Source organism: Columba livia, chromosome 1 (genome assembly GCF_036013475.1).
Source record: "Columba livia isolate bColLiv1 breed racing homer chromosome 1, bColLiv1.pat.W.v2, whole genome shotgun sequence".
NCBI classification, from domain to species: domain Eukaryota; kingdom Metazoa; phylum Chordata; class Aves; order Columbiformes; family Columbidae; genus Columba; species Columba livia.
The window spans coordinates 127,656,971-127,679,890 of NC_088602.1; the positions used below are offsets into that span (position 1 = coordinate 127,656,971).

The 22,920-nt window shown below is 38.0% G+C and overlaps 1 protein-coding gene across 1 annotated transcript in view; it reads right to left on the reverse strand.

Moving 5' to 3' along the window:
• The window catches only part of MAN1A2 (mannosidase alpha class 1A member 2), a 151,005-nt gene that overhangs the window by 104,743 nt on the left and 23,342 nt on the right, over positions 1-22,920 (reverse strand). The window contains exon 2 of the mRNA XM_005506260.3: positions 13,655-13,910. Within this exon, the coding sequence (XP_005506317.1) occupies positions 13,655-13,910 (256 nt within the window). The remainder of the gene's footprint in view (positions 1-13,654; positions 13,911-22,920) is intronic.

The following is a 22,920-nucleotide window of genomic DNA, read 5'->3' on the forward strand; positions in this document are numbered from 1 at the left end:
CCATTTTCCTACTGTCTGCAGAGAATATTTTTTGGAGGTTAAAGAACAATCTATTCCTTGTATAGATATTCAGATTTTTGAATAAACTTAGAAAACTCATACAGATTATTTTATTCTTCTGGGAGCTACAAATCTCTACCTAAAGAGAAATTATTTCAAGTATCAGTCTGTGACTGTCATGCATTTCTGAACACTGCCGCTGAAAAAGTCTCTTTGGAACTTGTTCCTAACACACACATAAAGCTGGGTTTTCTTCTACTGATGAATTCATAAGAAATCCATTACTAAAAGCAAAACTAAAATGTTTGTCAAACGTATGCAAAATGGGAAGCTTGTCCTTTTCTGTTGGCATGAAATACTTCAAGACTAAGATGCCTGATGGAACTATGGGGAAAACACTTCAGACTGCAGAGAACTAGAATAGTAGATGTAAAGTGCCTAAATTTGGAGAGCTTACAGCAGTGAACCAACTGCTCAAATTTGTACAAGAAAGCCAAACGCTTTTTTTCCAAGATGATGAATCACGATTTTTGACCTTGTGTGTCTTCATGGTTTCCAGAGAAACTGGCAGTCACAGGTTTGACTGGTCCTGTGGTGTTCAGAAAACTAGAACCTCCCAGATCACCTCTGTAAACAACAAGGACTGAACATCAGCCAGCAGAAAACAGTTCATTTCTTCCTGTTTTGCCTTCTCCAGTCTTGCCTTTTCAAGCATCAATCTAATCATCTTCATCAGTTTGCCCTTTCACCTCTGCCAGTTTTACTGTATCATTTTTGAAGCTGAGAGAACAGAACTACATGAAGCCTGCAAGATATAGGGGCACTACCATAGGAACCTTGCCTGTTTTGTTCTCTTTTCCAAAAATACTGAATATTAGCTTTTTGTCTGCTATTGGGCAGTATAGTGACATTTCCAAGGAACTATTATAAACACGAGCTCTCATTCTCAAGTGGTAATAAGTCACCTCACACCTTTTCATATTAAACATGAATTTGGAATTTCTCCCCCTCCGGCCCCAATGTGCATCATTTTACATTTAGCTGAGAAATAAAAGGGGAGCTATTCACTCAGTCCCATACGATTTTTCTGCAATTCTGTAGTCTGGCCTCCGTTTTCTACTCCAAACCTCCATATTGGCAACAAAGTTCATCATACCACTATTCATCCATTTTCCAATTCTAAATAATTTATTTGCATTATTTAGAGCATGGATCTCCCAGCACGTCCTCTATGGCCTCTAGCTTCACTTATCTGTACTCTCAATTTCCTGCCTTCTAACCAGTTTCTCCAGGCAAATAGAGACACAACCTTCCAACCCAGGGCTGCCTCGTTCTACAGTTGTTAGTGATGAACCTTGCCAAACATTTTTTGGACAAATTGTGTATGTAACTACCTGCTTTGTCCACATGCTTATTGACTCTTTCAGAGATCTGCTATAGCTTTTTGCATCATGACATCACTTAAATATACTGGGAGACCTTGGGTACTTGTGTGCTAAACAACTCTATTGCCTGTTCTAGTTTCTGTTAATCTGCACAGTTGATTCATCAGGCATAGAGGCCTGCAGTTCCTTGACCTCTCCTTGAAATCTCAAAAACTGATGTCTTGTTAGACACCTTCTAGTCCTCTGGTAACAAAGCAGAAAATAAGAATAGATGCCAGCAATGCAATTCAAGAAGCCAAATCTCAGAGCAAACTAAGTTTGTTGCAAGTTTCAGGCACTACAGTATTGTATGCAGATAGTCTATGTCTTAAGGAGTAACTTCTTGTGGTGTGTTCCATTACCTACAAGTAGCTCACATCGTGTATCGATGACATAATTAATATCAGCAATTCTGAAATATATCATCATCAGGAACTAACATACTGGCATATATTCTATGGAGCTGCTCTGGGAAACACAAAAGGGATTACAGCAGATGTATGTAAAGACAACTAACAATTAGTGGAATTTTTACGATGTTTAAGAGGATGCTCTTGTTTTCCAGTCAAAATCTCCACAGCTGCAAAATACACATTGTCACTTGTATAACAATTTAATATACAGCCCTCTTCCATCTAGCCATAACTCATGATTTTTGGTACAAAAGTCTCAGTAATATGGGAATAAATAGTACATAAAATTAAAACAAAAAGAAAAAAAAAACACAACACACAAACCCACAGCAACAAGGTTAATCAGATTTCATGAAGCCTTTTGATTTACCCAGCTCTGGAGACAAATAATTTACCTGGGGTTTTGCTCATCTCTGTTCAGCTGACTGTATCAGAGAAGTGAAATATTTCCTTCCTTTCTCGATTTTTATTTTGCATTTATGAATTTTAAATACTGCAAACGTGTTAGTTCATTGTTGGAAGAGAGGTTCTTCTCACAATGGTCTAGGAAAAAGCTATCTTCAACAATGAAGACCTTCTCTAATTTTTAACATGCTTCAAATAATGCACGTTCCATAATTGCTACAACTGGAGTAAATAAATTCATTTTTGAAATATCCTCAAACACACAAACTTGCACTCCTTCCTAGTAGCACATTTTAAGTTACCAACTAAAGCAACCTATCCAGAATGTGCAGCTGCAGTACTGCACCATCCACACTAGCAGCTTTATTTTCATCTTCCTGTCAGAGCAAAATAAATACACCAAGCTACAAAGCTTCTCATAAGCAAAAATTAAAGATTTTAAAATGTAAAATAAGTTCTTAATGTAATTATCCCAACATGGAACCCAACTTCGTGCAGGGCCATTTCTAACTTGCCCATACTGGCCAAACTACTAAATGCACAATTTTCATTCTAACATATCCATTAAAAAATGAGTTTACCAACATGCTTGATCAAAAACAGTCCTTCCTTATGCAGATTTCACTAACTCAGTAAAAATGAGATAAGCATTAAAAAAAGTACAGTGAAACTAATTTAAAGCCAATGCAGCTGTTCTCAACATGCTGAATTAATTTGAGAATCCAGAACATAGAATAATCCAAATAGTGTGCAAAAAGAATCACTTAATAAACAATCTGTGAAAACATTTATATATAAACATTTTTGTATACACACATATATAAAATCTGTGTGTGTATGTTTATTCTGTACAAAGACATACACCACAGGGAGTGTTATCTTATATACTGAAAGATAGGTCACAACTTATTGTGCTTCATTTTTACTGGGATCAAAGCCAGGAGCAGTGAGCTACAAAATACTGTGCAAAACTCTTAACACAATAGACATCTATTATTAAAAAATGATGTCCTAACCAAGCAGAAGTCTAAGTAATTTTGACCAAGAGAACAAAGACTGTAAAGTGCTAGCAATGATTAAATTGTTCTAAATTGATTTTAGATGCTGAATAACATCCCACAGTCACAGAAGGCAGCCTATTTGGCTAGATCAGAAATACTGCAATTAAAAAAATATAAAATGAAGTTAGCAGTGGAAGTTGTATGAATAGTAACTATGAAAAGAAGAGTTGTGCAGCATAGAAAGACCACTACATGATTAAGTCTTTCTTTCTTCTGCGCAGCTCTTTTCTCAATAAGCACACAAAACAGAAATCAGGTAAAAGGACACAATTATTTTTAACCTTGTTTCTTAAGAGAATAAGGCTTATGCAATCTTGTCTGCACATCTGTCATTTGCCACGTACATTTGCAGTAGCCTTTGAATCCATTTTCTCATTTCAAACCTGATTTTACAGACTTGAAAGAACCAGATACCTGAGACCTCTACTTTGGGTGGGAAGGGGGCAAGAGAGGGAGAGAAAAAAAAAATAAAATCTATGGCTAGGTAAGTTAGACAGACACAAATTAGTACCCCAACTGAGAGGAAAGCAGTTATAATCCAACACTTCACTCATTCAGAGGGGCAGCATTTAGCATGCAGGTAGCTCTAAACAGGGCACAGAACACACTGCAACTCATGCAGTCAAAGAGGAAGGTAAGAGGGCATTCACAATGTGTGCATGAGGAACAGAGGGTGGTGTAAGGGGATTCAGATCAAAAATCCACAGGGAACCACTGTTTTTGCTGCTTATAAAACAACTTGAACAATTTGTTACTTTTCAACATTATTAGCAGTCTCTTGAGCATCATCCAGAGCACATGATGAAAGTGTTTTAATCACTTCTCGGCACATTTCTGAAAGTATTTCCAAAATTGCCCCCACTAATATTAAATAAACTACCCTTCTACTTTCCCTTCTAAAAGGCAACATACCAGAAGTCCCATTTTAGAAGAGGATACAACAAACATTTTGCTGAATGCCACTGTAAGTTCGCTCAAGTCAGAACATCCCCAGCTTCCCAGACAGAACCTTGTTCCTCACTTGTGCAAAGCATCCGAACTTAAGAGTGACTCATCCCGTGGGTGTCAGATGTAGTAAGTGATCTTTAACTGTGGTCCCTATGCTCCCTGGATGCCCACTTCACAACAGCTTTTGCTTAAGTGTCTTTCTCCACTTTTTACCAGAAAGCCATGACAAGCAGGAACATAACAAAAGTTTTGGTGTGTTGAAAACAGCTTACCAGAAAGTACTAAGATCTCTCCTTGCCATCCCATCTCATTAAACTATTAAATTAGTTTTAAACTATTAAACTAGACTCATAACAGCTTTTAAACTGCACAAGAAGCAAGCATGGTTACAGCCAGCAGTTTCAGTTACTTCACAACTCTAGCTTATTTGTGTGAACACCACACCTTCTTCGAGCTGAATTATTAGGTTGGTGCAAAAGTAACCAGTTTTTGCATTGTTGAAGTTTGCTGTTTGATACTGAAATACATTCTTTAATAATTGTAGTTATTTTATACATCATTTTAATGCACTTTTCTCGGTTTATGTTTTTTTGCTACTGACTTACTAGCTGCTGTTTATTTTATAGTTATTTTAGACTATGGAAATGATGTTAGACAAAAAGCCAATTCAAGTGATTTTATTATTTGAGTCCAAAATGGGTTGTAAAGCAGTGGAGACAACTCGCAACATCAACAATGCATTTGGTCCAGAAACTGCTAATGAACGCACAGTGTGGTGGTGGTTCCAGAAGTTTTGTAAAGGAGACGAGAACATTGAAGATGAGGAGCGTAGTGGTCAGCTATTGGAAGTTGACAACAACCAGCTGAGAGCAACCATCAAAACTCATCCTCTTACAACTACACAAGAAATAGCTGAAGAACTCAACCTCAACCATTCTACAGTTGTTCAGCATTTGAAGCAAATTAGAAAGGTGATAAAGCTCGATAAGTTGGTGCCTTATGAGGTGACCAAAAATTTAAAAAAAAAAAAAAAAAGTTGAAGTGTCATCTTTTATCATTCTATGCAACAAACTATTTCTTGATCAGATTGTGACGTGTGATGAAAAGTGGATTTTATATGACAACTGGCAATGATCAGCTTCATTGGTTGGACTGAGAAAAAACCATTAAAAGCCCTTCCCAAAGCCAAACTTGCACCAAAAAAAGGTCATGGTTATTGTTTGGTGGTCTGCTGCTGTTCTGACCCTCTCCAGATTTCTGAATCCTAGTGAAACCATTCCATCTGAGACAGATGCTCAGCAAATTGATGAGATGCAGCGAAAACTGCACTGCCTGCAGCTGGCATTGGTCAATGGAAAGGGCCCAGTTCTTCTCCCTGGCAACACCCGACTGCATGTCACACAGCCAGTGCTTCAAAAGTTGAACAAATTGGGCTATGAAGTTTTGCCTCATCTGATGCTTTCACCTTACCTCTCACCAACTGACTATCACTTCTAGTACCTCGATTTTTTTGCAGGAAAAACGCTTCCACAACCAGCAGGATGCAGAAAATGCTTTCCAAGAGTTCATCAAATGCCAAAGCATGTATTTTTATGCTACAGGAATAAACAAACTTGTTTCTTGTTGGCAAAATGTGTTGACTGTAATAGTTCCTATTTTAATTTAAAAAGATGTGTTTAAGCCTAGTTATAACAATTTAAAATTCATGGTCCAAAACTGCAATTACTTTTGCACCAACCTAATAAAAAAAGTCAATGTACAATGAGCACTGCCAAATTACATGACTGTCTATCACAACAATACAGAACAAGCAGTAGAACAAAAAACTTGGATTTGCCAGTCTGTCTTGGAAACCTAAAACATAAAAACTATTTGACTCTTCAATTTATTCAACTGCACTTATTTAACATTCTGGAGAAGCTTTTTTCCAGTTGACAGGCTTAGCCAACAAACATCCTGTCACCTCTGCAGGTCATCTGGTCCAACCTCCCCCTCAAGCAAGGTAACCTGGAACAGGCTGCCCAGGTCCATGTCCAGTCATCCTGTGAATATGTCCAAGGAGGGAGACTCTACAACTGTTGGGCAACCAGCTCCACTGCTTAGTCACCCTCACGGTAAACAAGGATTTCCAATGTTCAAATAGAGCCTCCTGTGGTTCAGTTTATGCCATTTGCTTCTTGTCCTGTCCCTAGGCACCACTCAGAAGAGCCTGGCCCTGTCCTCCTTGCACGCTCCCTTCAGCTATTATATACATTGCTAAGATTGCCCTAAGCCTTCTCTTGTCCAGGACAAACAATCCCAGCTCTCTCAACCTTTCCTCAGATGAGAGACGCTCCAGCTCCTTAACCATCTTTGTGGCCCTTTGCTGGACTCTGCAGTATGCCAATATCTCTCTCATACTGGGTACCCTAGAACTGGACAGAGCACTCCAGGTGGGACTTCACCAGTGCTGAGTAAAGAGAAAGGATCACCTCCCTTGACCTGCTGGCAATATTTTGTCTAATGGAGCCCAGCATACAACTAGCCCTTCGCTGCAAGGGCTCATGTTCAACTTGTGTCCACCAGGACCCCCAAGTCCTCCTTTACAAAGGGTGGCCTCCAGCACGTTTTGGTGCATGGGGTTGTTCCTCCTAAGGTGAAGGACTTTGCATGTACCCTTGTTAAACTGCATGACAGCCAGCCCCTTTCTCCAGCTTGTTGAGGTCCCTCTGGGTGGCAGCACAATGCTCTGGCATATCAACCACTCCCCCGCAGTTTTGTGTCACCAGGTGACTTGCTGAGGGTATATTCTGCTCCATCATCCAGATCATCAATGCAGATGTGACCTGGATTTGACCTAGTATTGACCCCTGGGGTACACCACTAGTTACTGGCCTCAAAATAGACTTCAGACAACTGATCACCACACTTTGGGCTCAGCCATTCAGCCAGTTTTCAACCCACCTCACTGTCTGCTTATTCAGCTCATACTTTCTCAGCTTCTCTGAGAGGATTTTACTGCAGACAGTGCCAAAAGCCTTACCATAGTCTAGCTAGACAATACCCACTACTCACCCTCATCTGCAAAGCCAGTCATTTCAACGTACACTTTTATCAAGCAGGTGGACCATTACTTTCCCTTTGTCAATCCATGCTGGCTACTCCAAACCACCTTCTTGCTCCTAGGCCTGGCAATAGTTTCCAGGATTAGCTGCTCCATCATCTTCCCAGGAATAGAGATAAGGCTGATGTGCCTGTAGTTCCCTGGGTCCTCCTTCTTGAAGAAAGGAATGACATTTGCTTTCCTCCAGTCTTCAGGCACTTCCCCTAATCACCATGATATTTCAAATATTATCAAGAGGTCTTGCAATGACATCAGCCACCTCTCTCAGCACTTCTGGGTACATCCCATCATGGCCCATAGTCTTATGTATGTACAGTTTGCTTAAGTATTCCTCCACCTGCTACTCTTCCACCAAGGGTATGTCTTTCTTGCTTCAGACTTTCTCAGTCGTCACCAGGGCCTGGGATTCCTGAAGGCCAGCCTTATCAGTCCAGGCTGTGGCAAAAAAGAACCTCAGTTTCTTTTATGCCCTATGTCACCAGGTCCCCTGCCTCCTTGAGCAGCAGGCTCACGTATTCTTCAACCTTCCTTTTGTCAGCTGTGTACTTATAGAAGCCCTTTATGTTGCCTTTGACATCCATTGCCAGATTCAGTTGCAGTCAGGCTTTGGCTTTCCTGACTTCATCTCTGTAAGCTCAGACAATACCTCTGTATTACTCCCAGGTTAACTGTTCCTGCTTCCACATTGTGTATGCTTCCTTTCTGCATCAGTTTTGAAAGAGCTCCTGGCATTTTTGCTTGACTTTCTGCTCATTGGGATGTACTGCTCTTGAGCTTGGTCAAAGTGATCCTTCAATATTAACCAGCTTTTCTTGGGCTCCTCCTCCCTCCAGAGCCTTATCCCAAAGGACTCCATGAAACAGATCTTTGAAGAAGCCAAAGTCTGCTCTCCTAAAGTTCAGGCCTGTGGGCTTGCTTTTTGCACTTCTCTCTCCTTTCAGGATCCTAAACTCTATGATCCCATGGACCCTACAGCAAAAGGCTGCCTTTGAAGTTCACATCCCAAATAAACCCCTCCTAGTTCATATGAGGTTTAGCAGAGCATCTGTCCTCATTGCCCACACTATTCATTTGGAGGAATAATTTGGTATCAATACACTCCAAGAAACTTTTGCATTCATTATACCCTGCTGGGTTGCGCCTCCAGCAGATACTGAGCTGGTTGTAGTTCTCCATGAAGGCCAGGGCCTGCAAACATGGTGCTGCTCCAGTCTGCCTGTAGAGCACCTCATTCCTTTGTTATTCCTTGTCGGGCAGTTTATGGCAGACACAAACTACAGTGCCACTCATACCAGTCTGCTCTTTAATCCTTACCCATAAGCTCTTGCTGGTTCATCATCCATCCCCAAGCAGAGCTCCAGGGATTACTGCTGCTCTCTCACATAAAAGGCAACATCATTCCCTCATTTTTCTGGCCTAGTCTTCTTAAGGAGTCTCTATCCCTCTCCAATGCAACACTGCAGTCATGAAAGTCATCTTACCACATCTCCATGATCTCAACAACATCACAGCCCTGCAAATGCACACAGATCTCTGACTCATCATGTGTAGTCCCCATGCCACATGCGTTATTGCATATGCACTTCAGAGAGGTACGCAGGCATGCCAACCTCTCAGAAAAGGTTTTAGGAATTTCTCCAAAATGGTGCCTTGGAAGCACCTCATTGCTTATATGCAAGTGCTAGAGGTGACCCTGCTTAAGCTCTGTTTTGCTGATTTTGTGATCCCTTTCTGTCACATCACTGCAGGCCCTTTGCTTGTCTGCCCTGTCAGTCACTCCCTCACAGGGCTGCTTGGTTAGTGTCTTCCTCCCCCATCACTCACAGTTCAAAGCCCCCCTTACAAGGTCAGCCATCCTGCTGACAAAGATGCCTTTGTCCTGCATGTGCGAGGTAGATCCCATCCCTCCCAGGCAGACCCTACGGACAGAGTCCCACAGTAACAGAACCCAAAGCTCTGTTGTCAACACAAGTTCCACAAACAACTGCTGACATGCATTCCCAGTACCCTTTCTCCTCACACTCTTTCCCCTTAATGGTGGGATTAAGGAGCCCACCACTCAGGCCCCTGGGTCCCTGACAATCATCTCCAGAACTCTGTAGTCAGTACAAGTGCAAAACCAATACTGTATGCAGTACAATGCATACTGACTTGTATACAAAACACACAACCATAATTTCAACAGCCCAACATTCCTGGATTCAACAACCCAAAGTCTCAAAATAAACATTTAAATGTTTAGAAGAAGGTATATATATATATAACATCCCGCATGGGATTAGTGCCATTATTGGGTGAAACACTATATCTTAACAAGTATCAATAATGAATGTTGGCAGTAAGGCAATACTGTGAAATGCTGGGCTTAAATTTAAGAAATTCTTTTTACCTTATTCAGGGTTCAGGCTAAGAAAATTTTCCTTATTTGACTGGGTAAAATTTAACTCCTCAAGGAGACAGAATTAATTAAGAAAAAGCCCCAAACTATCTGTAATGATTACACTTAAACTGCAGAAGAAAATATATATTCTGAACACCATTTAAATACATAAATAATAGAAATTAAGTGCAAAAAATTCCTAGTACTCATGCAAGTCTATCTAATTTAACTTAGAAAGAAGCCAATTACTTCCAAGAGATGAGGGGTTCTTTTCTTAATTTCTTTGCATTAACCACAAAAGTAAGACATATCTTAAAATCTTTTTTGAAAATTACACAAGTTACATCTACTCAAACATTTTCTCATCTTCCACTTAATATTTTAGTGACTTCTTTTTTTTTAAATACTAATGTAAAGCTAAAGTGTGCCAGCAAGACAAATTATCAGATGTGTTTATTCTTAAAATACTACTTAGCAAACTAATATACTAGAGAAGTGCTTCAAAGCATATATGGTAAGCAGGAGGAAAACCTTTACTTCTCAAAGTTGTTACTGTGTATCTAAAATAATCCGCCATGGTCCTTATTAAAATAACTGAATTAGTATTTTGTTAAAAGAATACATACAAATTAAACAATTATGTGAATTACTTACAGTTGAGGATACACTGAATGTAACTATGAAAACCAGAGACACACAAAACCAAAACCAAGTGACATCAATTCTGCTCCTGGTTTATTCCATGACCTTAGGAAGCCTCCATCTCTGTGCCCAGTAAACATTCCTATTATACAAAGCTTTCAAATGCTTTACAGAGCTCTCAAGAACATTACACAACTTTTTTAATTTATATGCACTTTAAAAAAAAAATCAATTCTTTTTTAAATAGCATTTCTTAAAAATAATACTTTAGAAGTACTGCAAAATCATTTTTTATACAAAGAACTGTTGTTCATAAAGACTTCACCACATTTTTCTTCAGAAAGAAAAAGTAGTAATACATTTTCTGTAAAAATGACAGAAATGAGATCCATGTTTGAAGGGTTTTGGTCTTTCTCCCAGTTGTAGAGAGCCATGTGAATGTTACAAATTGTCCCCAGTAGTCAGAACAGTTCTAGATAGCTTTTTACTGTTTGATACTAGGCAAAATATAAATTCACTCATTTTGTCAGTTTAAGCAGTCTAAATCTGTTCTGTAAGAATGAAGTTCCTCAAATATGCATCAGGACACTTCAAAGTAAACCAAGGCATGAGCCAAATGTCTTCTGAGGACTACCTAGAATTTTGAAGCCAGATACACAGCCTGCAAAGAGCTAGGAGTTTCTCTGTGGTTTTTTATAGTCTCAGTCGAGGCAGTGATAATGTCTTGCATTTCAGAAGTGCTAGATGCAGACCTATGTTAGAGATATAGTCTCCTAGAACCTGTTCTACTTCTGCTAGGTCTGTGTTTCATCTACAAAGATTATTAGTCTACACTGGTTACAAAAAAGTGAAAGATGACCTTGGCAATGATCATAGCATATTTCAAAATGCACTTTGAATCTATGGAATCACTGCAGCCTTCTGTGATACATCTGATGCTTTCAAAAACAGGTTTCAGACAAAATATTATTCTTCTGACACTGTTAATACATGTTTTATCTCAGCCATTGCAACACAGCAAATGTCAAAATCCAGAGACAGAAACAGAGGCCAAACAAAAATGACAAGGTACCAACAACAGGTTCTTCAGCATTATCATTTGTTCATTCTCACTAGCAGACCTTCCACTCCTGTATTCTACCCCCTCATGCACCTAGCTATAGAAGGAATGATCTGTTACCCTGCATCAAAGAATTTAAATATTCTGAAGATTACTTGATAGCCATGGTACTAACAAGACTGACCCACTGAAGGCAATTCACACAACAAAGTTCAGTCATGCTAATATGACCCTGGACTGGTCAAGCACAGTGGTCACTGTTTAGTACAAAGGTATGATTATCTTAACTGAAATACTCACCCACCTAAAACATAGTCCCATAAAATCTTTGGTATGGCCTTGAAATCCTACACTACAGAAATCACACTATGAGCCATCAATAAGTTACACAATTAAAAATAAGTGCTTATCGGTGTGACTCACATGCAGCTAAGCAGTCCTTACTCACAAATAGCTATACATTCAGGATTAGATCAGCAAGAGTTATCCAAACTATATTACCTATTCATGTCACCAAGAAAATTGCCATTCTGTATTAACCTATAGCTTCTCATCTCCTCTCTGTCTACATTCTGACCAAACAACCTCAGAAACACAAACACTAATTTTCAACCCTCCCTCCAATTCCAGGCTCGATCTATAGGAACTTCAGTTGATTATTTCTTCCAACTAGTTCTTCATTGTTAACTGTGCTCAGTAATTTCAAACTACTTGTCAACTCAATTTTATTCTACACATTAAATTCACCAGTGGCAAACTCAAAGGCATTTAAATACAGTACTCTGTAGTTAAAATAAAAAGTGTTGACAACTACATGACCATAACATCCACCATTCATCTTCACCCTAGAGAAGATATTTTGAAAAGCAAGAGTATCTTTTCACTGAAAATGTTTGAGGACAAAATTTTGAAAAGCAGCAAAGCCTTTTGAAATCCACAGTTCAGTGCTGTTCTTTGGGCAACAGCCCTAACCAAGCAGGATCAAGGGGGTCCGATATCCCACACAAAGCCTCCCAGTCAAAAGTGCTTCTGCAGTAGTCACACCTTCTGGGGAAGGATTTGCCACTTGAGTAATTCAAACAGTGATAGAGCTCCACGCTGTATCACTCATGTATCACAAGCAGTTGTTCATTATTTGATAAGAGTGAATTTTATCTAGTCACCATTAATATTCAAAGTAAAATTCCCACTTGGATGATCTACCCACAGCATGGCACATACTCCAGCTGCAACTCCTCCGTATTACAAGGACAGGTGTATGACTGACTTATTTTTGTTTGGTTTTATGAGATAACTAAACTCAAATTACAGTGTAAAATAAGATTTTGCTCCTGGATGTTCTTTAATAACAGAGCCTGTGCTTGTCTACCTCTGGCCTAAACTATTCCTAATTGCTAACCTGATTTTTAGGCATAAAACTAATCACATTTAAGAAGAAGGGGGAAGAAAAAAAAAAAAAAAAAGAAATAAAAAAGAGCCCCTACAATGTTTCTGCCATACTAGTTCAAAGTACAGACTCAAAAATGCCTGGCAATAATAATAGGAAATAGGCATCACCAGGGCAAAAGAGGGCAGTGAATCTCATGGCCAACCAGGAATGGAAAGGATAGGACCAGAAACAGCAATTCCCATAGCACAGGCTGCCACAGAACCAAAAGCCTAAGCCAGCATCTTAGTTTGAATGTTTTACAGGTAAATGAGGCAATCTCCTTAAACGACTCCTAGCTTTTCAGACCCACTTAAAACTTATTTTGAAAAGCATGTGATAATTTGGCAGGTTGTAACTTCTACCAGAAGGTAATTTTTTTCCTGTGTTTTCAATCCACTTTTTAAACATTTTAAAATATCTTGTGACACACTAACATATCCCATTCTTTGAATGGAACCTGACAAAGTCAGGCTCTGCTTTAAAGATGCACTTGTTGCTGTTTCGTGTGTTAACAATAAACTCACTTTCCACCCATATGACTAAATTGAAGTAATCCTTAAAATCGTTCCTAAGTTGCTATCCAGCAAAATATTAACACCACATCACCAGGAAAAAAAAAAAAACACAATAACGCTGATGTTCATTAGTACTTGATGTGCACTTTGGGTTTACTGTTATTAAAAAGATTTGTAGTCCTGTTTGTCTTTTCTTTTTAATATAATTCATAACAGCAGTTTAACATCATATGAATAACAAGAACATGTAGGACCACATAATCATCATTTTTACCTCTTTGATTTTGTTCCTCTTCTCTCGGATATCTGGGTCTGCTGGTTCTCCACTGTTTATCCCTATAAGATTTGGTAAAGGAACAGCGGGCAGTGGCTTGCTGTCTTTCTTTTTCAACTCTTGCACTACTTTGTTCTTTTCTGTCTGAATCTCAGCTTGAATCTCATCACGCGATTTCTTCAATTTCTCCTTAGCTTCTTCCAGAGCCTTTTCATGATCTGCTCGGATCTTATTTCTCAGACGTTCCTCTTCTTCTCTAGAGACACAAATGCTAGTCAGCATCTCATTACTAAAAACACTTTGCTTATAAACAAACTGCAGCTTCAAAACAGAAGCCACCTCCCAAATTGTTTACTCTAAGTAATTCTAGTGATTCAGACAAGCTTAGTGAATTATGTTAGTGCACAATTCTAAACTACTTTTGCCATGAACTCCAAAAGGACAGCACACACATCACCAACACTACAGCAGAAAAATGTATCATAGGGGTTTTCTAGATTATATCTTAGCACCTTTGCTTTTCTGCTTGAGAATTTAGAGAGGAAAAGCTCTACATTCTGTATTTCAGTTACAAGATGCTTGCACAGGCACATCTAGCAATCATTCAGTTAAAAACAAAAACGCAGAAGGAATGCTGTTCCTCACCTTCTGCACAATATATAGAGAGTACGAAAACTTGTCATATCTGAAGTAATAACTACTACAAAAAGTCACCCCTTTTTTAACAATGAAGTGTGAGCTGCAATAGCTGCAAACTCCATTACAGCATGTTTTGTCTTGAATTCAGAACTCGTTGTTCCAATCAGTACAGTTCATAAACCCCACAAGTTCAAAGTTAATTATAAAGCCATTTAGGAACATAAGCGCTTTTAGTAAAGCATGATTTGAAACTCACTGTCAACAAAACCAACATAATCTTAGTTCTAGGATCAATCCTTCATTGTGATCTTTAATGATCAGTAAAAGTTTTGAGATTCACACACAAAATGAAGAGTGCTGTTTTTTAAAACCTGGGTTAAACAACAGGTTATTCTAACAAGAAACAAAAATGTTTCACTCCAGTCTCAAAATATTTCAGGGCATCATAAAGATACACAGACTCAACATAACACACCCTTTTCAGGCTTCTTTAAACACAGAGTTGTTCAATGACTAACGTAAGCCAATATAGTTGCAGGGATTTAAAATAAGTCTTAGTTAAAAACAAACAAACAAACAATCCCTCCCTGTTTCTTCCTACTTTTTCCTCAAAAAGCATAAGGAGAAGATGGTGGATAATGGAAAAGAAAGAAGACAAGCAGCAAGTATCAAGCTTGGCATAACTGCTTTTACAAGGAACTGTGCCACTTGACCCATATCACATTTTTTTTCCAGAATACTGAAAACATACCAATGAAAAGGATCAGTGAGAATCACAATATAATTGACAGTTGGAAGGGACCTACAGCGACCATCTAGTCTGACTGCAATTAAAAGCCAAACCAAAGTTTACCGGGGCGGGGAGAGGGGGGAAAAACAAAACCTCAGAAGATTGGCAACTGTTAACCAAACACTGACAATAAAAACATGAATGAATTTACCTATTTAAATTCAGATATTTTTCCTACAAAGGTTATTAAAAACATTAGACCAAGTTTATGACAAACCAATGACATTTCCAGAGATTCAAACAAATTCTGAGTAACTCACTGAGGTGCTGTGTTGGAATATTTGGGGTTATGGACAGATCTTACTGGACTTTGCAAGCACAGTAGAACTGTTTTTATTCATCTCACAGATCAAGATCCTGTCATGTCTATTACAGAGCACTGTTTCACCTTTACAAAAAACTCAAAGAATTAAGCTAACATGAACAACTTGCACAGAGTTATGACACAATAGGATCAGAGCAATCCTACCAGACCAGTCCATCTTGTGCAAGGTTTATGACTGATACAGTCCTCTGCCTAAGGAGAGCTGATTCTCTAAGTCAAAGTGTAACAAATCAAGTCTTAGTTCCACAAATTCACAGTTCAAACCGCTCCCCCCATGCAACTAGCCCTGGGTGGTATCTCGTCCAGTATATTTTTAACTTAAAATGTATATACCTCTTTGCTCCAGTCTTTAGCACGGGCTTAAAACCTCAAACAAAGCCTTTTTTTCAGGCTCACATTTTATTCTCAATTTGACGAAGTCATACATCACTTGATATCATCCAGTTTACTGCCCAGTTTACAGGCCAATGTGCATAGCATGCAGTGGGAAACAATGGCAATATGACATAAATTGTATCAGCAAAATGCAGTGTTATACAAAGTATGTTTTATTAGCCCTTACACTTTTCTGAAGTGCTATTAGGTATGCATTTAAAAAAATTATAGTAGCATTATTACTTTTCAATATTTCAGTTCCAGAAATACAATGCAACGTTTTAACAGATGCACTGACTGAAAGGCTTTCAAACTGAAGTTCTTCAACCACTTTTCTCAAAATGACTCATGTCAAATCTATATTTCTCCCAAACAATAAAAACCAAAGGACTGAGCTCCTCACTTCAACTATCAAATCCAAGCTCATTAACACTGTTGAAACAGTAACAGTCATTTTTTCCCTCAACTTGAGAACCAAGAAACAACATTCAAAGTGGCAAAACACTATTCTAAAGATAGAAAATACAAGTAATAGCATTTACGTTAGCTTTTATTTCTATTATGATCCATTTATGGGGGAAAATAACTTTCTTGTATTCCTGTAAAAGTTACATTCTATTGTGGCAGCAATGCACTCAATACAGTAACAAAAGCAGCTGAAAATTCCTACCAACTGCAAGATTTGAAACCATAGATCTGTAGTCTGAAAAGATTTTCAAGGCTAGCAGAGGGCTCTGCGTAGGATGCAGCTAGAGAGAACGAGGTCGCCAGAACAAGACATCGTTCCCCACAGTCACGTTCTCACCAAGAGACAGCACGCTGTACAGGAGCCAAAGAGATGGCTTACAGAGAAGGAGAAATAGCAAGCATTACTCAACCTTTAATAACCAAATACTTCAGTGTGGGGGTAATGTATTTTGGGGGAATGATTCTGATTTCCAAAACTCAGTTTCTGGAGGCAAGTGACAACCTTTACCTTCTGGCTAAATCTACTAACATTTTGTTAAGAGATACTGCAATTATTTTCACAAAGGATCAACCATCACTGAAAAAAATGAATTTTTAGAAAAACAGGATAAAAAAATGTGTCTCAGGTCTTAATCTGCAAAGGATGCTTTACAATGAGCATGTTTTATTCATAAATAGAAATGTTTTGGTAAAACCCACAGGTAACAATGCACATTCCCAAATATAATCCCCCTGTGTGAAAAAGATTAACAATGTTTGAATAGCTATAGTGAGTGTGACTCACTAGAATGAGTCACTGGTGGTGTGCTTTGTGCACCTCCATGACTTTGCACCATCAGTATCAAATGCCATGACGATTGTGCCTTCATCTTTCCTTTAAATTTTCAGTCCCAGGTGTTGCATACAGCAGGAATAATAAAAGCTTCATCACTCTACCAACTTCATCTATTTCTAGATTCAAACTGCATGAAACAGCCATAATTTGGAAAACAAGTTTTGAACTCACATCTGTTTACACTGCAGGAACCACTACATAACCACACAAAAGCTGTTGATGTCTACCACACTATAATCCAATTAGAGTCATTAAGAAGGTTTGAATGACAGTCTACTTCCCTTCAGTCATTCAGCAGAATATCTAAGTGTCTGAAGAAAATACACAGAGACTCAATAGAGATGAAAAATTCTAGTGCTAACTGTATGATCCAAGTCTTCCAGGAAGTGACATTTTGAGATAAACATAAGAAAACAGTAAGATGAAGAGAAAGGTCAACAGGTATTTGAGGGAGCTTACACTAGATAGTACAAGAGCAGCTTCTGCAGACAGGTATTCTCTATGCAATTACCAATGATGGACACCATGAGCTACAAGAAATGTCATATTCTGTGTTCCAGCTGAATACATATTTTACCAAATATATTCAAGTATATGACACTAATGGAAGAAAAAACACACCCCTAAAAACCAATACCACATTTTCCTTCCGAGTCCTTAAGCAACAAGAACTAAGTGAAAATGTAGAATAAAGTTCAGAAGACTGGAAATTTGTGAACAGCTCACAGCCCCCCCAAGTCACCCCAAACCCCAACAAGATCCCCATCCAGCATAAGAAAGAGTCAGCAACAGATTAACACACGTAGATACCACTACATTCAAATACAGTTAAAGAAACCTCAGAGAGGATCAATCTAAAAATATAAGATTGGAAAGAATCCCAGCATAAACACATACAGCAAAATGTGTCAAACAGTTTCCCTGTCCAACTGCTCCCCCCTGCCTCTAGGCAACATATGCAAATTCTTAAAATATAGACCATTTTGAGTAAATCTTCAAAAACCTTACCTAACAGAAAGCTGCTTCTTACTTCCAGTCACCCCAACTGCTTATTTTGAAGTCTCAAGGCAATTCAAGTACAATGAAACTACAGCAGTAGCTACTTCAAAACAAGCATTATTAAAAGAATCTATGATTAGACTATTTTTGCCAGCAAGAACCATAAATAGAACTAATAATTAGAATCTGAAACTAGAAACAGGTGCAAAGTTTTTCAAACAATCACTGTAATTAACTATTGTAGCTGCCTATGCAGGAATGTTACACACTCTCAAAGCATCCTTGAGCTGTCTAAACGTCATTCAGAAAAAGACCACAAATTATAACACTTTATAACAAAATCACTAAATGAAACTTAATGTGCTTGAATTATGCATGTGGTAGTGAGCTTTCTGAACTTAACAGCTACTATAAGCTACTAAAGCTTCACTTGCCAAGACAATGACTTTTAACATAAGTCTCTCCAATCTGTGTGACACAAAAGGCTCTTGAGAAACTGAATTCGAAAAAGAAAAGCAGTGCTTTCAAACTACTTCATAAGATTCTACATCAAAATAAAATCAAAATTAGAGTCAATAAAAGCAAACTGCCCACCAGCAACTGCTCTCTCACACTAAAAAGTGGAGCACTGGGTCAATATAGCAAAAGGACAACCAGTTTATTAGTGTTTTGATTTTCAGCAGATGGAGAGACAAGAACTGTTTAAAGCACATAAACATTTGTGGCCCTCATCCAGAAAACAAACACCTGTGTGGATATTCCTGAACTTTTACCCTCTTGTCAAGTTTAATCTTCGACCAGAGGCTACTTTCAGAGACACAGTAAAACAAAATGAAAGGCACTAATTTAGAAAAAAAAAAAAAAAAAAAACCTTTGAGAGTCTGCGCCTAAAAAACATTTCACATGTTAACCGCAAAAGCTGCTTTTCCTCCCAGTCTTGGAGCATACACAATACTATACCATCCACACATATTACAACCTCAACATGTCTTCCTAGTGTATGGAGAACATACATTCACAACACACAAGGAAAATGAATACATATGTACTGCCACTTATTGCCCAGAAAAAAAATCAAGCCAAACTGCAGATTTCCTTGAGTGGTTTCTTTTAGACAAAGGTGGTAGTAGACTATATTTCTAGCAAGTGGCTAGATTTATATATGGCATGAGAACTGCTCTTTAAACACAAGGACCATGAGACACAGTCCTTGTTCAAGTCCTCTTATTCCTCTCCATCCAGCTTCACATCTCCAATCTTCCTTTACTAATATTTGTACCAACTTAGGCTCCACTAGCTTGCTTCCGTGGTCTTCTACAAGGGCATGGCTGCCCCTTTGAACATTAGTCCTCCTCACCTTCATCATTCAACTTCTTTGGACCATACTAACTCACTGACACAGGCGCTCTCCTTTAATCCTACATACCCCCTCTTAAATTCCACCTAGACCTCCTCCAAACAAAATTTCCTTCCACTGGTGTGCAAAAAATTACATCCCTAACTGACCTCTCTTGAAGCCAAATCTTAGACTGAGAAGCTGGGAATTCAGCTGTCTTTGTCACTGCTCTCAAGAATTCTCATCTCTGAGATATAAGCTCACAGATCCTGTCTCAGATCTGCTCTCTTGTCTAAACCAAAACCCCAGACTGTGTCACCTTCAAGCCAAATTAACTTTTAATCATCCTGCCATGTCTTTTGTTCAGCAGTAGAAACTCCTCCACTGCCCAGACTGTCAGTGTCTGAGCATTCTTCCCATTTCCTAGAACTCTACTATACATACTTTTTCCTGCTTAGTTTCCATATATTTTAAATGTAGTCTTTCTTAAGTAATACAGTTAGAAGCCCCCAGACATCGATCTTTTTCTGCTCATCAAGCAATTCTGTTAGGAAGACAATCCACTTAAGTACTTGCATATTTACATTGCCTTTCTGTACTTTTTTCCTGCAAAACCTGTAATTCATTATATGTATTTTTCTAGGCACAACAGGAAGAAAACATAGCCACTTCTGGATGCCTGATACAATAAATTCATGGTTTTCCATGTTGATCATTAAAGGCCACTGTTTGTTGTTACTGCTGTATCTGTCTCTACCCAATTGTTTTCCTTTACCTTTTAATTTAAGCAGTCTTTGAAAGCAGCTCTGAAATGTGGAAAAGCAAAACCCTTGGAGAATATATTTGGAAACAATTTCAAAAATAAACATTGAATGGGCACACATAACTTGCAGAATGGGGTGGAATGTCAAAGCACATCCCTTATATATGAAGGGCAAGCCTTCTGTAAAACTAAAAGCCAAAACATTCCTTAGTATTGCTAGACCCCTTTTCTAAGAATTCGGAGCACAGCCAGAATCCTCATAAATCATCATAAGGCAGCACACCAAACAAAATACTTTGTAAATAAAGTGCATTACTGTATAAGACATATTTTCTTTCGCAATGTTAAGTACAAAATATATCTCCCCGTTAAAAACAAGAGTACAGATCCCACAATCAAACGTGGAACATGTATAATTTCTGAAGGCAAAAAAAATAGACATGCAGGCAAGGTGTCATCCTTAAGGAATTAATTGCATCTTATGTTATGAATGTTAACATGAACTGCACTAGGAACATTTATCTTGAGATTCTGTCAAGTGCTGTGACCATTAGCAAAGGCATTTGTTCCTTGTCTGTCTACAGCAGCCACATAATCCCAAGCATCAATTCAAAAAAGAAGGATGCCAAGCTCAAGTTAATGGTTTTCTTGCAACCTGAAAGCACTGCCATACTCAGTAGAGTCAGCTTAAGTTTTACTAGTGAAGAAAGGCAGATCTTTTCTACAAACACTCCAATAGTTGTATTCATATCAGCAGCCAGGCATTTGTCAGTGTTAAGAAGGGTCACCAGAGACTGCATAAGCATTTTAAGCTTACATGAAATTTCTTAGTTTTATAGCTACAGTATAAGCCAAACCAGCTTTTCAGAAGAACCAGATAAACTATTTCAGGAAGAAAAATAAAACAAACAAAAACACATACTTTTTTTTTTTTATTAAGACTAGAACAGCAATTAATGCAACTTTCATTAGCAAGGACCAAATAAAAAACATAAATTACACAACACTTTACACAAGTTTTCAGCTACATATAAGCAATTTTGTTCAGTTTTTAGTGTCTTAATGTCATTCAGGTACAAAAAACCACATCGTTAGGAAAAGCAATAGATGCATAAAGTTCAACAATGTAGAGTTTTCAACCACTACAGCTCTATCAAACATCTAATTTAGATCCTTTCTGATTATATGATGTAAAAGAGAATACAATTAAATTTGCCTCCAGGCACTAACATATAATCAAAAGCAGGCATTATTTCAGAATTTTTGCTGATTAAAGAAACTTCATTTAACAGCTGCAGCTAATTACTTCTATGCAGTATATTAAGCCTCTGCAGAACAAGGTCTTAAATCTGATTGTCAAAGCACTTACAATGCTAATATAGAGGGGAAAAAAATATTTTATTTTTTAGGAATAAACCTTGCTTCTAAAAAAGGACACTGAAAAGACTAAGTCTTAGCAAAAGTTTGTCAAATTCAGGATCTGTTCATGTTTTATCAAAAAACCCGAATAAGAAGAATGTTGCTACCTGCTCTGTGCAAAAGGATTTTCAGCAGCTTCCTGTCTCCCAGCACCATAACAACTGGAGCATCAGATCTTCCTTCCCAATCAGTACCCCAATGAGCCAGATTTTTTATTTTTTTTTAAGTAATAAAGATGGAAGAACTCTATAGGAAGCAGGAGTGAAAAATACATATAGACTACAGGAATAAGAAACAGAAAAAGAAATCAGTATTGAACAAGAGAACTGGGTAGGATAAAAAGTTAGACATGAGAAAGATCACAAGAACGAACACCTGGAAATGGAGTTTATTCTGATACAGAATTCAAACAGCACCAAAAACTAGTTGGATAATTTTAATTCAAAACTGCAGAAGCCTACTGCAATTAATGATGCCAGAACACATCATTTTCTACTGTAAACCATTTGAGGTTGCTGGAAACACAATTACTGAACAAGTTTAGATATGTATATAGCAATGTATTTATACTCTACTCAACACAGTCAAGTTTAAGACAGTATAGACAAACATCTTGCATACTATATTATTTATTGATATCAAAGACAGTTTGAACAAGGCAGAATAATACGTAGCTTGTCCTGTGATACTGAGAAAGAAATGAACTGCATTCTCATGCAAGAACAACATGTCATCTCTGCTTCCTATTAAAAAAAAAAGGCATATTTACAAATAAGCACATTTAGATACAGGACAAAGCAGTCCCACTGATATTGATGGCACAAATCAGATACTGAAGCATATGCTCAAGCAGAAATAAAAGGAACCAGAGCTCCCCATAACACAGCATCAAGCTCTTAAATCTTATTTTATGTCCAGTCTACTACTGCTGCCACAAGCTAAGCTTCCAAAAGGGAAAAAAAATGCTGCTGCAGATTCTGAGACATTACTGTATTTTCCATATCACTCGAAGCTCAACTTTCTCAGAGGTCATGCCACAATCTTAACAAAAGTTATTTTTCTTTATTCCATACAAAATTAAATATTTGTGAAGACTCATTTTTCACCATGATAAAAAACAAACCTGCTTTGATAGCAACTTTTCCTGAGGAAAACCACAGTCCTACTTAAGCTGCCCAATATTAAACAGAATCCTAAAATTAGCCTGACTTAGACAGCTAATTTTAGATTCAAAAAATAGATTCAAACCACCTGAAAACCAAGAAGATTACAGGTTTCCATGACACCTTAATTCTCACCCTTTTGCACACATGAAGA